This window comes from Arvicola amphibius, chromosome 6 (genome assembly GCF_903992535.2).
Source record: "Arvicola amphibius chromosome 6, mArvAmp1.2, whole genome shotgun sequence".
Lineage (NCBI taxonomy): Eukaryota > Metazoa > Chordata > Mammalia > Rodentia > Cricetidae > Arvicola > Arvicola amphibius.
In genome coordinates this window covers 51,028,103-51,046,725 of record NC_052052.2, presented here as the reverse complement: position 1 = coordinate 51,046,725, position 18,623 = coordinate 51,028,103, and the positions used below count along the sequence as shown (strand labels likewise).

General features: G+C 41.1%; 1 protein-coding gene across 4 annotated transcripts in view; it reads right to left on the bottom strand.

Moving 5' to 3' along the window:
* Positions 1 to 17,215, bottom strand: part of LOC119816658 (cytochrome P450 2J3-like) — a 33,255-nt gene extending 16,040 nt beyond the window's left edge. For 2 of the 4 annotated variants that reach the window (XM_038333486.2, XM_038333487.1), the window contains exons 1-4: positions 16,753 to 17,214; positions 4,726 to 4,888; positions 1,750 to 1,899; positions 1,209 to 1,369 (exon numbers count right to left, since the gene is read on the bottom strand). In XM_038333486.2, coding sequence (XP_038189414.1) covers positions 1,209 to 1,369; positions 1,750 to 1,899; positions 4,726 to 4,888; positions 16,753 to 16,962 — 684 coding nt within the window. In that variant the 5' untranslated portion in view covers positions 16,963 to 17,214. Of the gene's footprint in view, positions 1 to 1,208; positions 1,370 to 1,749; positions 1,900 to 4,725; positions 4,889 to 16,752 lie in introns of all 4 variants that reach the window. The other 2 variants (XM_038333488.1, XM_038333484.2) reach the window with 2 other exon arrangements.
* Positions 17,216 to 18,623: the final 1,408 nt, after the last annotated feature.

Here is an 18,623-nt window from a genome sequence, read left to right as displayed (position 1 = left end):
TTGAGACAATGTGACTGATATTATAACGGGAGCTCATGAAGGCCAGTTGGACTGGGACTGAACAAGCATGTGATCAAACCACACTTTCTGAATGTGGCTGACAATGGGACCTGACTGCGAAGCCAATGATAGTGGCACTGGGATTTAATTCTACTGCGTATAGTGGCTTTTTGGGATCCTAGTCTGTTTGGATGCATACCTTCCTAGGACTGAATGGAGGGGAGAGGGCCTTGGACTTCCCACAGGGCAGGATACACTGCCTTCTCTTAGGACTGGAAGTGGGGAGGGTGAGTCGGGGAGTGGGAGAGAAATGAGAGGAGGTGAGGAGGTGGAAATTTTGAATGGTATTATTTATACAGCAAAAAAACCAAGTCTTACAAATACAAAAGAATGACATAATCTTCCATATCTAAATAGACCATAGTGTAATGAAACTAAAAATCAATAGCAAAACACACTACAGAAACTATAGAAATACAAAGAGAATAAAAAATAAATTCTAGAATGATCAGTGGTTCATTGGAAAAACATGGAGAAGAAAGTCAAGCCCCTAGAACCAAATAAAGATGAAGCTTAACCTGGTAGACCATTTCCAAGACATCTAAGGCTATTCTAAGAGGAACATTTGTATAGGAATGAGCGCAGGGACAGACTACCCAACAACATGGGGATAAAGATTTATGTCTAAATAAAAACACAAGAAAAGTGAGTGGATGTGGCAGCATGGACAATTAAAATAATCACAACAGTGCTATTAATACAAACTTTAACTTAGAAACAACTTGATGTCTAACCACTGAGAAATGTTTCTTGAACAATGACAGCAGTTTAACAAAGAGAAAATGTACAGAGGAGGATAGCCTGAAAGTATGCCTGTAGTGTGCATGTGAGGCATGAAGACACATGGGAGAGATAAAGGCAAAATTAACAATAAATATCTCCATTCTTTTACAAAGAGCAGCATTTGGGCATGCATAGATCCCCCATAAATGTTGGTACTTCATTAAAATATTAGAAACATTTTTTGTACATCGTAAGTGTTCTTATTGAAAACTTCCAAATCAACAGATAAATTAGTAACAAACTCAATTCAAAAACATTATATTTTAGCTTCAAATAGTCCTGGAAATCCAAAGAAAAAACCTATTTCTACTTGAATTAGCCCCAGTCCAATTTTCTCCCAATATAAAAGAAACTAGAATGCTTACCCGGGTCATCTTTGAGGAACTCAAATACATGGCCTTATCCAGTAACCTCAGCAGATCCTGAAACTGACTGTCATGGTACTCAAAACGCTCCCCAAAGGTGATGGAGCAAATGATATTGGAAACAGCATTGTTGATCTTGAAGTGAGGGTCGAAAGGCTGTCCTGGAGGTAGATTAAAAAAAAAAGATGCATCTTTCAAAGATATTGGTTTGTTAATTCCACATGACAGAGAAACATATATAATAGAGAGCTATGTAAGAGGCTCTGGATTAGCTTGATATGAGCTTTAACATATACTAAAGAATCTGTTAATATCTGAGAAGCCAGACTGATGACCAGGCCTTAAGGCAGCAGCATGTCTAATGACCATTTGTGCGATTAGCTGCAAACTCTGGAGCAAGGTCATGGCTACATGTTCACTGTTCAATGCTCCGTGCTCAGCACAGTGCACAGTCCAGGACAAGTACTTTGATACTTAGGTAGATTCTGTTTAATGAATGAGAGGGCTAAAGTCTCCTACACCTGCCCCGTGGAATACCCACCTTTCTCCTCTTTTATAATTGCCACAAGGTGTTGGGCTTCCTCCTGCATGCGCTGTTCTAAGCTCTTCTTTCCCAACCCAAAGTTCCTCAGAGTCATCAGAGCAAACCTTCTTTGCTCCTTCCATGTCTGACCACTGGAGAAGATCAGTCCTAGAAAGAAGCAATATAGCATTATAGCATTGTGATTCTGATTCAAAACTACCTGATCAACGGAATGGTCATATGAATGATGTAAAGAAGAAGGGCCAATAACAGACTTGACAGCTGTCTAGAGAGAGACAATAACACAAAGCAAGGAGCATAATGGCTAACATCTCCTGGTGGCTTACAACATCACTGTTTTGTCAGTATTTTTAATATATTCTTTAATTTTAATACTCTTAGAAAAACAAAAAAGTTATTGCCAGAACATTCCAGATCTATTACAATAGGCAGAAAAAAGAGATGCAAGGGGAAAGTAAAATTTTTAAGGAACATGATAACTAGGTATTGATGAGGTGATCAAATCCAATTCTCCCCAGAATCAAATCATCTACATTTTTAATACACACACACACACACACACACACACACACACACGTGTGTGTTTATGTGTTTGTGTGTCTTGTTATCTATGTCAAGCAAAATGCCAGGAACCACTCCCGGTACCACAATCTGTACAAGTTGTGGCTCCCTAAAGCAGTGATTCTCAACCTTCCTGATGCTGCAACCCTTTAATACAGTTCCTCGTGTTGTCATGACGCCCAACCATACAATTATTTTTGTTGCTAGTTCACAACTGTAGTTTGGTTACTGTTTTGAATCATACTGTAAATATTTGATCTATCCAGCAATCTAATGACCCCATTGAATGGATTGTTCAACCGCCAAGGGGGTGGTGCCCCAAAGTTGAGAACCGCTGCTCTTAAGGACTAGGAATGGTAGAAATGGATCTAGAGATATTAAGGCAGTATTTATTAGAGTGGCGAATAAGGAAGTCTAAAAATGGCTGTCTTTTAATGGAAAGACCAATAATATTATGATTGTTCAATCTATGAGGCTGGATGTCTCAGCTAGCCTTCTGCATACACTGAAATCCTAAAAAAAAGTAGATTCTCATACCAGTGAAGGAATTCTTCATCAGCAGGATAGCTGAACTTGCCAGTGAAAGGGAGGGCAAGAAAAGCAAACGGCCAAAGCTTCTTTTCCATGTCCTTTTATGTTGGCTGCTAGCAGAAGGTGTAGCCCAAATTTAGAGTGGGTGTTCTGATCTCAAGTGATGCAGATTTAGGGTAGGTTTTCTCACTTCAGAATTCCAAAAAAGTAAGACTCCTCATTTGTTTGCCCAGTTTGGATGATTTTGTTTGATTTCAAATGCAGAGTAAGTTGACAACCCAGGTTACCTATCAAACGGCTAGTGGAGTTTTCTCAGCATCCTGATCTCCTGGTGTCTATATCATGGATCATTTTGACATCCTTTTGGCATGTCTGGACTTGTGTTTATAAGGCTCCAATGCCATCATCCTGGTCTAATTCATAGTCTAGTTTAGCAACTGGAGTGTGTAAGCTTCCACCCTTCATATCTAAAACAAGTTTCTTAATGTCTTTGTTCCACTCTCTGTCTGATATTCTAAGATCTCCTCTGCTTGAAACAACTGAGAAGTCTTCCTGGCTCTTAGAATAAAAGTCAGCATTTAGCAAACACTGCCTGTGCTCTTTTTGATGGAGGTCAGAAGCACCAAGTGTGCTTAATTATGTCCTTTAAATACCATGCTTGCAACACTGGATGTCTTTCCATTACTCAAGACATCTCTCCTTTTCATCCTTTCAAGGATATTATATCCCTTTGACTAATTATTCTTTCAGGTCATTAAATGAATATCATTTACTCAGAGAAGACTTTCCAGAATCCTCATACAATGTTAGACTTCTTTCTCTAAACACCTTCTGCATTTATACTGCTTTACTATTTAATCCCTGGCACTAACTTTTACTGTGTTGACTGGTTTTATATCAATGTGACATAAGCTAAAATTGTTCTACCGGGGGAGCCTCAATTGAGAAAATGCCTACATAAGAAGATAGGGCTGTAAGCAAGGCTGTAGGGTATTTTCTTAATGAATATTTGGTGTGGGAGAGTCCCTCCCATGTGGTTGCTGCTAACCCTGGGCTGTTGGTCCTGGTTTCTATAAGAAAGCAGGCTGAATAAAGCACGAGGAGCAAGACAGAAAGCAGTATTCCTCCACGGCCTCTGTGCCAGCTCCTGCCTCCAGGTCCTTGTCTTGAATTTCTGTCCTGATTTCATTTGGGATGAACAGTGTATATGAAAGCATAGCTGATTAAACCCTCTCCTCCCCAAGTGTCTTTGCTCATGGTATTTCATCACAGTAAAGTAACTCTGAGACAGATGTCTGGCACTCTGCTTCTTATAACAGACAACACAGTGAATTGACCTAGAATTATTCCAAAGAGTAATTAGAAAGGGCCAAAGATGCTGTTTTGTTGGATTAATAGATTTCAAATTCTGTGTTCAACTGATGACTTTATTTGACAATAGTATAACATATTCATACTAACAAATTATAATGTTGGCTAGGAGCCTAAAGATCCGCATGACTTTAATGATACAGCATAAGCAGCTATAAGCAAGATGCAGTAGAAAGAAAAAAAACTGACTTACATCCATTTTCCTAGGGTTGAGATGGGAAAATGAAAGTGAGCACAGTTTCTGGCTGTGTTTGGGTGCTGTGGTTACTTCCTATCAAAGTATATAGAATTAGTTTTTCCAAATATGTGGTTTACTCGGTCTCTACTAGGACACACTATAAACTATCTTATGAGTGCTTTCATTCAAGCAATGTGGTATCCAGTGTCCATTAATGATGGCATTTCATGATGGTATTGGCTTATGACAGTGAAGGATACATAAGTCATATAGGAGCTTTTTATGTATCTTAAAAATTACAACGCATATCTGACAACACATGAAAGTCTTACCATTTTCATTAAAGACAAGATTTTGCAATGGAAATTTAGGGCGACTCATAAAGTTTTCTTCCAGGTGAGTAAAGGCTTCTTTGATTAAAGGCAGACTGCTTACAATCACTGAAGACGTGCTTCCTAAATCCAGACTGATGACATTCCCATACTTCTTCACAAGCTGAAACATATTTCAACAGTTAGAGGTGAGTGTGCTCCTAACTCTCTGTCCAGGGATGACAGACATATGTGTAGCAAATGGTAATCATATTGATAAGTCTTTATTTCCCTGTGAATGATACATGTTGGTATGTTAAAATGATTTTGATTTTCTTTTCTTTGAAATGTCTTAAATGCAAATCAACTTCAAGAATGAGATTCACCAATACAAATTCATTAACAGGAATTAATAAGTGGATGATATTATAGTGTGTATCTCTGTATGAAGATTGTAGTACAAAGGTTTCAGTAAATAAGCAAATTTTCTAACTCCTCATTCTGCAGTCTAGGACAGGCAGAACATGTGTATGCCACCTGGTAAAGACCAAGGTGTTTCTGTGTGGGTTTACTGTAGGTAAGATAAAATAATGAAAAAATATTTTTGCATTCTTTTTGTGAGTGTGTGTGTTTGTGTGTATGTGTGTGTGTGCGTGTGTGCATATGTTGTATGTGAAGGGTGGTGTTCCACATGAGTATGTCAGTGGACATCTTTGGGGAGTCTGTTCTCTCCTCTCACCATATGAGTCCAGGTGATCAAATGCAGATTACCACTTTTTTCAGCAAGTGCCCTTACCCACTGAACAACCTCTATGACCTGCCAGCATGGACTTCACAGTAAATGAAAATATCTGTTGATGGCTTTCTTGTATAAATAGCTATGATAACAGAAGCAATAGCAAAGTAACTGTGGCTATTTAAATATTAGCATGTGAGTTAGAAGAGGGCTCTAGTAATGGAAGCAACAAAAGATGGAGGGGCAGAACCCAGAGACAGTTCTGATGGGCTCATGCAGCATTCACGTCACAGAGATACTGGCTGATGTGCAAAAATCGACCTGGGGGTCAGTGAGCCACTTGGCCAGCAAGGAGACCTGACTGTCTACCAGAAGATCCATCATTCATTGGGGGTTATTCTCCCCGGATACTGCCTCTCTCTTCCTGTCCCTTCCCAGCTTGCACCCAGAACCCCCCCCCACTTCATCCTCCCATCTTTGGGGCTACAAATCCCACGGTTCAGCCTGTTTGGGTGCCGGGATCGGAAATTGAGTGCACCCAGGCTGGTGGGAGGTCCCCTGTTTCAATAGCCTGCCTACAGCAAGGTAGGCCCTATGTCAGTGAGCCGCTTGGCCAGCAAGGAGACCTGACTGTCTACCAGAAGATCCATCATTCATTGGGGTGAGTGAATTGAATTCATTGGGGGGAATTGAACTTCTAAAAGAAGACCCAAAGGGAATTATTCAGAGGAAGAAATGGGCAGGCGCCAATGCAAGAATTCCTCCAACAATTTAAAAAACAACATGAAAGCACCAGAACCCAGAGAATTTATAACAGGAGGACTTGAACACACTAATCAAGACGAAGTAGAAAAAAATCGAATTTATGAAAGTAATAGAGTCCCTTAAACAGGAGGTGAAAAACTCCCTTAAGGAAATGGACGAGAAGAATAACAAAAAGTTTGAAGAACTGAGTAAATCCGTAAATGATATCCTAGGAAACCAAGAAAAAACAATCAAACAGATAATGGAAACAGTGCAAGACTTGAAAACTGAAATGGAGGAAATGAAGAAAACACAAACCGAGGGACAGCTGAATATGGAAAATCTGGATAAACAAACAGGGACTACAGAGACAAGCATAACCAACAGAATACAAGAGATAGAAGAAAGAATCTCAGATTCTGAAGATACCATAGAGAAAATAAACGCACTGATCAAAGAAAACAGCAAATCCAACAAATTCTCATCACAAAACATTCAGGAAATCTGGGACACAATAAAAAGGCCAAACCTAAGAATAATAGGTGTAGAAGAAGGAGAAGAATTACAGCTCAATGGTCCAGAAAATATATTTAATAAAATTATAGAAGAAAACTTCCAAAACCTAAAGAAAGATATTCCTATTAAGGTTCAAGAAGCTTACAGAACACCAAATAGACTGGATCAAAAAAAATCATCCCCTTGCCATATTATAATCAAAACACAAAACATACAGAATAAAGAAAGAATATTAAGAGCTGCAAAGGAAAAAGGTCAAGTAACATATAAAGGTAAACCTATCAGACTAACACCTGACTTCTCTATGGAAACCATGAAAGCCAGAAGGTCCTGGATAGATGTTTTGCAGAAACTAAGAGACCATGGATGCAAGCCCAGATTACTATACCCAGCCAAGCTTTCATTCACTATAAATGGAGAAAACAAAATATTCCAAGATAAAAACAAATTTAAACAATACGTAGCCACAAATCCAGCCTTACAGAAAGTAATAGAAGGAAATTCACAAACAAAGGAGTCCAGCATTGCTCAAAATAACTCAGACATCTAGTGACCCTTCACCAGCACATCTCAAAGAAAGGAAACACACAATCTCTACTACCAAATAAAAAATGACAACCGGCGTTAACATCCACTGGTCATTAATATTACTTAATATCAATGGACTCAATTCACCTATAAAAAGGCACAAGCTAAGAGATTGGATACGAAAACAGGATCCAACATTCTGCTGTTTACAAGAAACACACCTCAACTACAAAGACAGACATCTACTCAGAGTAAAGAGTTGGGAAAAGGTTTATAAAGCAAATGGACCTAAGAAACAAGCCGGTGTGGCCATACTAATTTCTAACAAAGTTGACTTCAAACTAAAATCAATCAGAAGAGATGGAAAAGGACACTTTATACTCATTACAGGAAAAATCCATCAGAGTGAAGTCTCAATCCTGAATATCTATGCCCCTAATACAAAAGCACCCACTTATGTAAAAGAAACATTACTAGAACTTAAGGCAGCAATCAAACCAAACACACTGATAGTGGGAGACTTCAACACTCCTCTCTCACCAATGGACAGGTCAATCCGACAGAAACCTAACAGAGAATTAAGAGACTTAATAGAGGTAATGAACCAAATGGACTTAACAGACATCTATAGAACAATCCACCCAAACAGGAAAGAATATACCTTCTTCTCTGCGGCTCATGGAACCTTTTCAAAAATTGACCACATACTCGGTAACAAAGCAAACTTCCACAGTTACAAAAACATATTAGTAACCACCTTCATCTTATCGGTTCACCATGGATTAAAATTAGAATTCAACAACAATGCTACCCCCAGAAAGCCTACAAACTCATGGAAACTGAACAGTCAACTACTGAACCACAGCTGGGTCAAGGAAGAAATAAAGAAAGAAATTAAAGTCTTTCTTGAATTTAATGAAAATAAAGACACAACATACTCAAACCTATGGGACACTATGAAAGCAGTGCTAAGAGGAAAATTCATAGCACTAAGTGCCCACTTAAAGAAAATGGAGAAAGCACACATTGGAGACTTAACAGCACACCTGAAAGCTCTAGAAAAGAAAGAAGCAGACTCACCTAGGAGGAGTAGAAGACTGGAAATTATCAAACTGAGGGCTGAAATCAACAAAATAGAAACACAGAAAACAATCCAAAGAATCAATGAAACAAAAAGCTGGTTCTTGGAGAAAATAAACAAGATTGACAAACCCCTAGCCAAACTAATCAAATGGCAGAGAGAGAACACACAAATTAACAAGATTAGAAATGAAAAGGGGGACATAAGCACAGACACAGAGGAAATTCAGAGAATCATTAGACCTTACAACAAAAGCCTGTATGCCACCAAATTGGAAAATGTAAAAGAAATGGACATTTTTTTAGATAAGTACCATATACCAAAGTTCAACCAGGACCAGGTGAACAATCTAAATAGTCCTGTTAGTTGCGAAGAATTAGAAACTGTTATCAGAAACCTCACTACCAAAAAATGCACAGGACCAGATGGTTTCAATGCAGAATTCTACCAGAACTTCCAAGAAGACCTAATACCTATACTCCTTAAGTATTTCATAATATAGAAACAGAACAGTCATTGCCAAATTCCTTTTATGAAGCTACAATTACCCTGATACCTAAACCACACAAAGACTCAACCAAGAAAGAGAATTACAGGCCAATCTCACTCATGAACATCGATGCAAAAATTCTCAATAAAATACTGGCAAACAGAATCCAAGAACACATTAGAAAAATTATCCACTATGATCAAGTAGGCTTCATCCCAGAGATGCAGGGCTGGTTCAACATACGAAAATCTATCAATGTAATCCATCATATAAATAAACTGAAGGATAAAAACCATATGATCATCTCATTAGATGCAGAAAAAGCATTTGACAAAATTCAACACCCCTTTATGACAAAGGTCTTGGAGAGATTAGGGATACAAGGGTCATTCCTAAATATAATAAAGGCTATTTACAGCAAACCGACAGCCAACATCAAATTAAACAAAGAGAAACTCAAGGCCGTCCCACTAAATTCAGGAACGTGACAAGGCTGTCCATTCTCTCCTTATCTCTTCAATATAGTGCTTGAAGTTCTAGCAATAGTAATAAGACAAAACAAGGGGATTAAGGGGATTCGAATTGGAAAGGAAGAAGTTAAACTTTCGTTATTTGCAGATGATATGATAGTGTACATAAGCGACCCGAAAAACTCCACCAAAGAACTCCTACAGCTGATAAACTCCTTTAGTATCGTGGCAGGTTACAAGATCAACTCCAAAAAATCAGTCGCCCTCCTATATACAAAGGATAAGGAAGCAGAGAAAGAAATCAGAGAAGCTTCACCTTTCACGATAGCCACAAATAGCATAAAATATCTTGGGGTAACTCTAACCAAGGAAGTGAAAGACCTATTTGACAAGAAATTTAAGTCTTTGAAGAAAGAAATTGAAGAGGATACCAGAAAATGGAAGGATCTCCCTTGCTCTTGGATTGGGAGGATCAACATAGTAAAAATGGCAATACTACCAAAGGCAATCTATAGATTTAATGCAATCCCCTTAAAGATCCCATCAAAATTCTTCACAGATCTTGAGAGGACAATAATCAACTTTATATGGAAGAACAAGAAACCCAGGATAGCCAAAACAATCTTATACAATAAAGGAACTTCTGGAGGCATTATCATCTCTGACTTCAAACTCTATTACAGAGCTACAGTATTGAAAACAGCTTGGTACTGGCATAAAAATAGAGAAGTCGACCAATGGAATCGAATAGAAGACCCGGATCTTAACCCACAAACCTATGAACACCTGATTTTCGATAAAGGAGCTAAAAGCACACAATGGAAGAAAGAAAGCATCTTCAACAAATGCTGGCATAACTGGATGTCAACCTGTAGAAGAATGAAAGTAGATCCGTATCTATCACCATGCACAAAACTCAAGTCCAAATGGATTAAAGACCTCAGTATCAATCTGAACACACTGAACCTGTTAGAGGAGAAAGTGGGAAGTACTCTACAACATTTGGGTACAGGAGACCGCTTCCTACGTATAGCCCCAGCAGCACAGACATTAAGGGCAACATTGAATAAATGGGACCTCCTGAAGCTGAGCAGCTTCTGTAAAGCAAAGGACACTGTCACTAAGACAAAAAGGCAGCCTACTGACTGGGAAAAGATCTTCACCAACTCCGCAACAGACAAAGGTCTGATCTCCAAAATATATAAGGAACTCAAGAGACTAGACTTTAAAATGCTAATGAACCCAATTAAAAAATGGGGCACTGAACTGAACAGAGATTTCTCAACAGAAGAAGTTCGAATGGCCAAAAGACACTTAAGGGCATGCTCAACCTCCTTAGCTATCAGGGAAATGCAAATCAAAACAACATTGAGATACCATCTTACACCTGTCAGATTGGCTAAAATCAAAAACACCAATGATAGCCTTTGCTGGAGAGGTTGTGGAGTAAGGGTTACACTCATCCATTGCTGGTGGGAATGCAAACTTGTGTAACCACTTTGGAAAGCAGTGTGGAGGTTTCTCAGGAAATTTGGGATCAACCTACCCCAGGACCCAGCAATCCCACTGTTGGGAATTTACCCAAGAGATGCCCGATCATATTACAAAAGCATTTGTTCAACTATGTTTATAGCAGCATTATTTGTAATAGCCAGAACCTGGAAACAACCTAGATGCCCTTCAGTGGAAGAATGGATGAAGAAACTGTGGAATATATACATATTAGAGTACTACTCGGCGGTAAAAAACAATGACATCTTGAATTTTGCATGCAAATGGATGGAAATAGAAAACACCATCCTGAGTGAGGTAACCCAGGCCCAAAAAGATGAACATGGGATGTACTCACTCATAATTGGTTTCTAGCCATAAATAAAGGAAATCGAGCCTATAATTTGTAAAAAAATCCTAGAGAAGCTAAATAAGAAGGTGAATCCAAAGAAAAACATATAGTTATCCTCCTGGATATTGGAAGTAGACAAGATTGCCGGACAAAAAATGGGAACTTGGGGGTGGGGTGGGATAGGGGGATGGGGGGATGGGGAGAGAAATGTGTGAAGTGGAGGATGGGAAGAGCTTGGGGGAATAGGATGGTTGGGATATAGGAAGGAAGGGTGGATATGGGAACAAGGAATTATATATCTTAATTAAGGGAGCCATTCTAGGGTTGGCAGACACTTGACTCTAGAGGGGTTCCCAGGTGTCCAGGAAGACGCCCCCAGCTAGTTCCTTGGGCAGCTGAGGAGAGGGAGCCAGAAATGTCCAGATCCTATTGCCATACTCATGAATATCCTGCATATCACCATAGAACCTTTACCTGGCGTTGGATGGAGAAAATGACAGAGCCCCACATAGGAGCACCAGACTGAGCTCCCAAGGTCCTGATGAGGAGCAAAAGGAGGGAGATCATGAGCAAGGAAGTCAGGACCGTGAGGGGTGTGTTCACCCATTGAGACGGTGGGACAGATCTAACGGGAGACCACCAAGTCCAGTTGGAATGGGACTGATGGAACAGGGGACCAAACCTGACTCTCTGAATGTGGCTGACGGTGGAGGAGGACTGAGAAACCAAGGACAATGGTGATGAGCTTGAACTCTACAGCATGGACGGGTTCACTGTGAGCCTTGTCAGTTTGGTTGCTCACCTTCCTGGTCTTATGGGGAGTTGGGAGGACCTTGGACTTAACATAGTGAAGGGAACCCTGATGGCTCTTTGGTTTGGAGAGGGAGGGAGTGGGGGTATGGGTGGAAGGGAGGGGAGGGAAGGGGGAGGAGGAGAGGAGGAGATGGAAATTTCTTATAAAAAATGAGAAAAAAATCGACCTGGGTTCTCAGGGGTCTGCTCTGATAATATGTAAAAGATGAATAAAAAAGAAAAGAAAGAAAATGGAATGAGCTTCAACTCATAGCAGACATCTTAACAATTACTTTGAATTTGTTGAGTAATTTTATACATATAACAATCATAAGAGGCATATTCAGGACCATTGTATGTTGGGGGTCCCATTGTTACAGCTAGCTTGAAGAATAAGCTAATATCTAAGTTGTGTATCACAGCCCACTTCAGTCTGACAAGACTCTCTCTTGTTTATATAATATTCCTGTAACAGCTCTGTGAACTACTACAGAGAATGCTAAGAAACTATGAGATGGAGGGAAGAACAGCTCCCACGTGATTAACAAGGAGCCACCTTCTTCACTGTCCTCATCCTGTTTTAAATGATGTCACATTAATGGATATAAAATGTCCCATCCCTTTACTTCAGTAGAAGCTTGTTAAACATTCCTTCTAGGCACAACACAACTGATGGCATCATTCTATGAAAGGCTCGACCCAGAGTTGCCCATCTGTCTAGATTTTGTATGATATCACAATTGACTGACAGAACATCAGACTTATTGGACCATAGACTGTCCTGTGTTGTGCTTGTCATGCTAAGCATTTGTTTAGTGTCTCTTGAGTGAATGAGTTGGTGCAGAAATATATCTAGTTATTAAAGGTCATTTTATTCTATAGGATATGTGTGTGTGTGTGTGTGTGTGTGTGGTTTGTATTTTTGACTCAAATCATGTATGGTTCAAGAACTTGTTCTGTCATTATCCCACTGAGCAACCTGGGGAAATCAGATTACCGCTTTCTTCGACAGTGGAAAATTGAATGTTAAGAGATGATTGCTAACGTGAATTCATGTTTGCGTTTCATGGTGGCTGAATAAAGGGGGCATAAACACCAAAGGGAATGCCATGCATCAGCTTGTGGGTTTTTTTCCTCACGGCAAGAATTAAAATCTAATTATACCTAAGTTGCATCATTCAACCTCATTTGCTTATATACAGCTATCAAATAGTAAACCCATAAGAAATACAAAATGAAGAAATGAAAAATTACTGGACTAGCATGATGTTTCCAGCCTCAGTGTCACCATGACCTATTGCTGTGACACCAGACATATCACCCAACCTCATATTACTGTGTAGCAAGACATAGATCTAATATTTTTACCCTGACAAGATTAAATAAAAGCATGTCTTTTTATTTTTGTAACTTTTGATAGCATTTGCCAGAAGCAAACTTCCCACCAAAGTTTACTTTGTTTTGGAAAAATACAAGAAAAGTAATTCTCAAAAGACCAGAAATTGTTTTAACTTTTTGCTTCTCAGTCCCAGAGTCAAGTCCCATCAAATGGGGCAATTAAGGTGTTACAGTGGTGAAATTCATGGGTGTCATCTTGTCACTTGCTATGTCTCTCCTGGGCTGAGCCTGTGAGGTGAACTGTGACGTCTACAGCTGAACTACTGTGAAGAGAATCTCCAAAGAAGCCTGGGAGAGAATTCTGCCTCCCACCCTTCTTTTGCAGCAATAAGGACATTCCTTCCCAATGGGACAATTACAGGAAGATCGCTGGTGTTCAGCCTCCTGTAGAGAAGTGCAGCTGCACTATACTGATGGGGCCCTGAAGTGGCAGCCATCTTCCTTCTTGCCAGGCCATGCTGATGAGTTGAGGAGTTAGAGGTTGATGGTTGATGTAGGCGTGTCTTCTATCTGATGATTTCATTGGTTAATTAATAAAGAAACTGCCTTAGCCAGCCCTTGGGTGGAGTAGACAGAACAGGAAGAAGGAAGTGAGGTAGATGGCTCAGTCAGATGCCACACCTCTCCTAAATTAGGCAGATTGCCGTGCCTCTCCTCAGGGAGAGAGATGTGATGAAGCCAGCCACCAGGTCAGACATGCTGAATCTTTCCTGGTAAGACACCATTCGTGGTGTTACATAGATTATTAGATATGGGTTAGTCAAGATGTGAGTAAGAGGCTGAAACAAATGAGCCAGGCAGTATTTAAATGAATACAGTTTGTGTGTTGTTATTTTGGAGCATAAGCTAGCCAGTGGCCGGGAGCAGGGCGGAAGGAACACGGCCCACAGCTCCCTACTACAAGAGGTGTCAAGCACAAACTGGGGTTATTCAGATTCACAATGCAAACTGTGAAATTTCCATTTGAGTCACCACTCACAAAAGTGATGCCCTGGAGCCTCTAAAGCTACCTGTACAAGTAAAACATGGACCTAGTGTGTGCATCAGTTTTACAGCACACTACACACAATGTCCAGTCTGACATTGCTTAGTTCATTCACTAAGACCCAAGAGAATATCAACTTTGTTGAGATGGCACAGATGTAGAAAAAGAGGATAAAAAAATAAATATTTCAAAGTGGCTATTATAAAATTATCCCAAATAGTGGGAAATCTTAACAGAGAAAAGAAAGATAAGCAGAATAGGCATGATTTGAGGAAAGAAAGCTGCCATGGCTTCTGTGGAGATCTGCACAGCAGAGCTTGGCAGAGATGCAGTGCAGAGGTGAGAGGCAGCTCTCCTGTGCACAGCACAGAGAAAGCCGAAGGCAAACAGCAAGATCCAGCACCATAGATGTCATGACTGTGCACCAATGTCCTGAAAACAGAAATGTGTAGATGAGAAAACATTGGAAAATGGTGGAAACTTCCTAGGCTGGCAAAATGCAAGCCCGCCATGGAGATTCCAACAGCATAAAGCCCCGAATAATGCAAAACCACCACAATCAGTATGGAAACTGAATCTCTTGAAAGCAGAGAGCCAATATAACAACAAAAACAAACAAACAATCAACAAAACCAAACCAAACAAAAAAATCTTGAACACTTATAGGGAAACCACAAAGGCCAGCAAGGAGTAGGAGAACACGTAAAAATGCGAGTGCCTCTGATCATCAACCTAGTTGTCTACAATCAGGAGAGAGTCCGTGTGGGAAGGAGGGGAAAGACATTTGGAGGAGGGGCACAGCTAAGAGGTTTCCTTCTGCTACAGTCTCCTCTGAAGGAGTGGAAGAAGAATGTGCTTGAGGTCAGAAAGGAAGTGATGAACTTGAAAGGTCAGAAAAAAAGCTATGGGAAGATGAGTAAGGGTCAAAGACAACAGACTCCTGTGCCTTTGAGTCCCAGCTGCACTGACACTGAAGATCAGGGCAGTGTGGGATGTGGGTCTCAGTGAGTGGGGACAGCACCTGGGGCAGTGCATCATACAGGGCGGAGGGCTCCCCCATGTTTGTAGTCACTGCACTTCACATGGAAAATGCCGTTAGCAAACTCTCATGAGCTGCGTGTGCATATTGAGTAACACAGAGCAGATGCTGGGAGGACAATAGTAGATATGTAAAGAAAGAGAAGATGAATAAAAAGGCATCTACTCCGAGAGTGTTCAAGAAACCTGTGGCGGGATAGGAAACCAAAATGAACGAATGAAAACAGAGCAAATAGACCAATCACAAAACAATAAAACATTGAGTTTAAATGATTACATGTAAATTGTAAGCAGACATGTTCTATCTCTCTCAATTAATGATGAAACTTGAATAATACATAAATTGCCCAAGTATATGCACTCTAGATGGATGCAATTCTAGTATTATATGTATTTAAAAATAAAAGAATTGAAAAGCAAAAGCCTTTCACATACTGACCAAATGGGAGGTTGCAGGGTGTAAGAGATCAGAGAAAATTCAGGAAAAACAAATTTACTCTGGATAGGACGGGACATTACAAAGCCAAGGTTAAGTCATCAAATGGTGCCTGCCAATCTTAAATGTCACTGTTTACACAGAACAAACTTCCCAATTTAATCGGGGAGAGCTTCCAGAATTCGAGAAACTCTCCCAGGGGACCTGGACACTTGCTTGTGGCTTTCTTAGTAACTGATAACATCAGTAAGTGAGCAGTCAGCAAGGATGCCTAAAAACTAGGGCTCAGTAAGAGAGAGCTAACAGCTAAACCAAACTTCAGTCAAGAGGAGTAGAACACACCTCCTCCACTCCATTATTTTTTCCTGAGAAGCACTTTAATCAACTAAGCTGAATCCTGGACTTTACAGACACTTCTAAAAGCAGCAGGACGTATTTGTCTTTATCATCATTTACTATTAAATACAGACCTGGACATATTTAAAGAATTCAAATCACACAGTGTTTTGCTTTCTCTAACCTAAATGGAACCAAGGAAGTATGTCATAGAAAGATAAGAAATTCTCCAATTCTCTCTTTCTCTCCCTCCCTCCCTCCTCTCCCTCCCTCCCTCCTCTCCTTCCCTCCCTCCCTCCCTCCCTCCCTCCCTCCCTCCCTCCCTCCCTCCCTCCCTCCCTCCCTCCCTTCTTCTCTCTCTCCCTCCATACCCCCCCTCTCTCTAAAACAGGGTTTCTCTGTGTAGCCAAGGCTGTCCTGGAATCGTGCTGTAGACTAGGCTGGCTTCACACTCACGGAGATCCTCACAACTGCTCTGCTTAGCTGCATATTTCTTAAAAGTGCATGTTTAGAAGGTATTTGTCCTGGGCTTAGGGACTAGGAGCATGAGCTTGGGAGCCCTGCTTGCCAGTTCCCGCCCCGCCAAACGGTTCCCGAAAATCACAGATCCACCAGCTCTGGATTAGGTCAGCTGGACAATCTTGTACCTTCCTACCTGCTGGACTGCCAGGTGCGGCTTTTCCATGTCCTGCTGCAGTAAATTGCCCACAAAAGGCAGGCGTCGTGGCCCCGGCGGAAAGTTCTTGGGGTGCCGTCTTTTGAGGTAGTCAGCTAGGAACAAGAAGGTGACCACAGCCATCAGTAGAGTCCGGATATGGAGCACTGCCCAGATGGCGGCCACCAGGGAGCCCACGGCAGCGAGCATAGTTGGTATCCAAGTGGACTCTTCAGAGAAATGAGGGTCTGAGCTGAGGCTCAGGGCTCCTAATCTTATAGTGCTCTCAAATAATCTACTCCAGCCCTCTTCTGATGACACCCCATCATATCCCTTGGAGGCCGTAAGACCCAGAGAGCACACACACCCTGCCCTTATAGGCCCAACTCTCCCTCTGTAATTAGAGGTCTTAGTCACTCCCTCAAGTTGGACCAGGTCCTACTCCTAACGGTCAGAGCTCTCTGTCCTGCTCTGTTGCAAGCTTAACTAGATAGACCTTTGGAGGCGTGGCTTTTCCCTTCAAATGGCTGTTAAAACTAGGCGCTGAAAAGAATTTGGGTTTCATTTGGTAATTACAATTTGCACTTACTTATGAACTACTTTGGTACCATGTACAGGATTTAAAAATCCAAGTAGCTGTAGACAGTCCATAGATGCACATAGCTGTAACTGAAGGTGGATTCTTTGTTGTAAAATCTGATTTTTGTAGCTTTTATTTAGATCTGTAACTTGTCAGTTTTAAATTTACACCATTTGGTTTTATTTTCATAACTCTAAGCAACTGCTAAATAGATTTGCTCTTAGCAAATATATCCTCTTAAAGGTTTGAGCTAATATTAAGAAGAAAACTTGACTTTTAAAGACACAGAACTTAGCCTGAGTCATGATGAGACTTTAGGCAGGTTGAGCAGTCATTGACAGCCTGGTTTTAAAATAATGTTTTTCCTCCAGTTTAAATTGGAAGAGATAAGAACTTTGAAATATATGAGTTTTGAATGTGACTGTTTGTTGGGATTCTATCTCCCTCCCAAAGCAATAATCACGGAAAGGAAAATTTAAAAGTAAGATCTTTGCTCCCATATCCACCCTTCCTATATCCCAAGCACCCCATTCCTCCGAGCTCCCCCCCGTTCTCCCCTTCACATTTTTCTCTCCCCATCTTCCCTTGGCCCAGTCTCGCCCAACCCTCAAGTTCCCAATTTTGCCTGGCGATCGTAGGAGCTACCTGAGGGTTGTCAAGAGACTTGACCCTAGAGGGGTTCCCAGGTTTCCAGGTAGACGCCCCCAGTTAGTTCCTTGGGCAGCTGAGGAGAGGGAGCCTGAAAAGGCCAGTTCCTATAGCCATACTGATGAATTTCTTGCATATCACCATAGAACCTCCACCTGACGATAGATGAAGAAAATGACAGAGCCCCACATTGGAGCACCGGACTGAGCTCCCAAGGTCCTGATGAGGAGCAGAAGGAGGGAGAACATGAGAAAGAAAGTCAGGACCGTGAGGGAACCTCCAGCTGGCGACAGATGGGGAAGGTGACTGAGCTCCACATTGGAGCACTGGACTGAGCTCCCAAGGTCCTGATGAGGAGCAGAAGGAGCGAGAACATGAGGGAGAAAGTCAGGAACGTGAGGGGTGCGTTCACTCATGGAGACGGTGGGACAGAACTAAAGAGAGATCACCAACTCCAGTTGGAATGGGACTGATGGATCATGCGACCAAACCTGTCTCTCTGAATGTGGCCAACAGCGGGGGGCTGACTGAGAAGCAAAGGACAATGGCGCTGGGCTCTGATTCTTCTGCATGGACGGGCTCTGTGGGAGCCTTCTCAGCTTGGTCGATCACCTTCCTGGACCTGGGGGGAGTTGGGAGGACC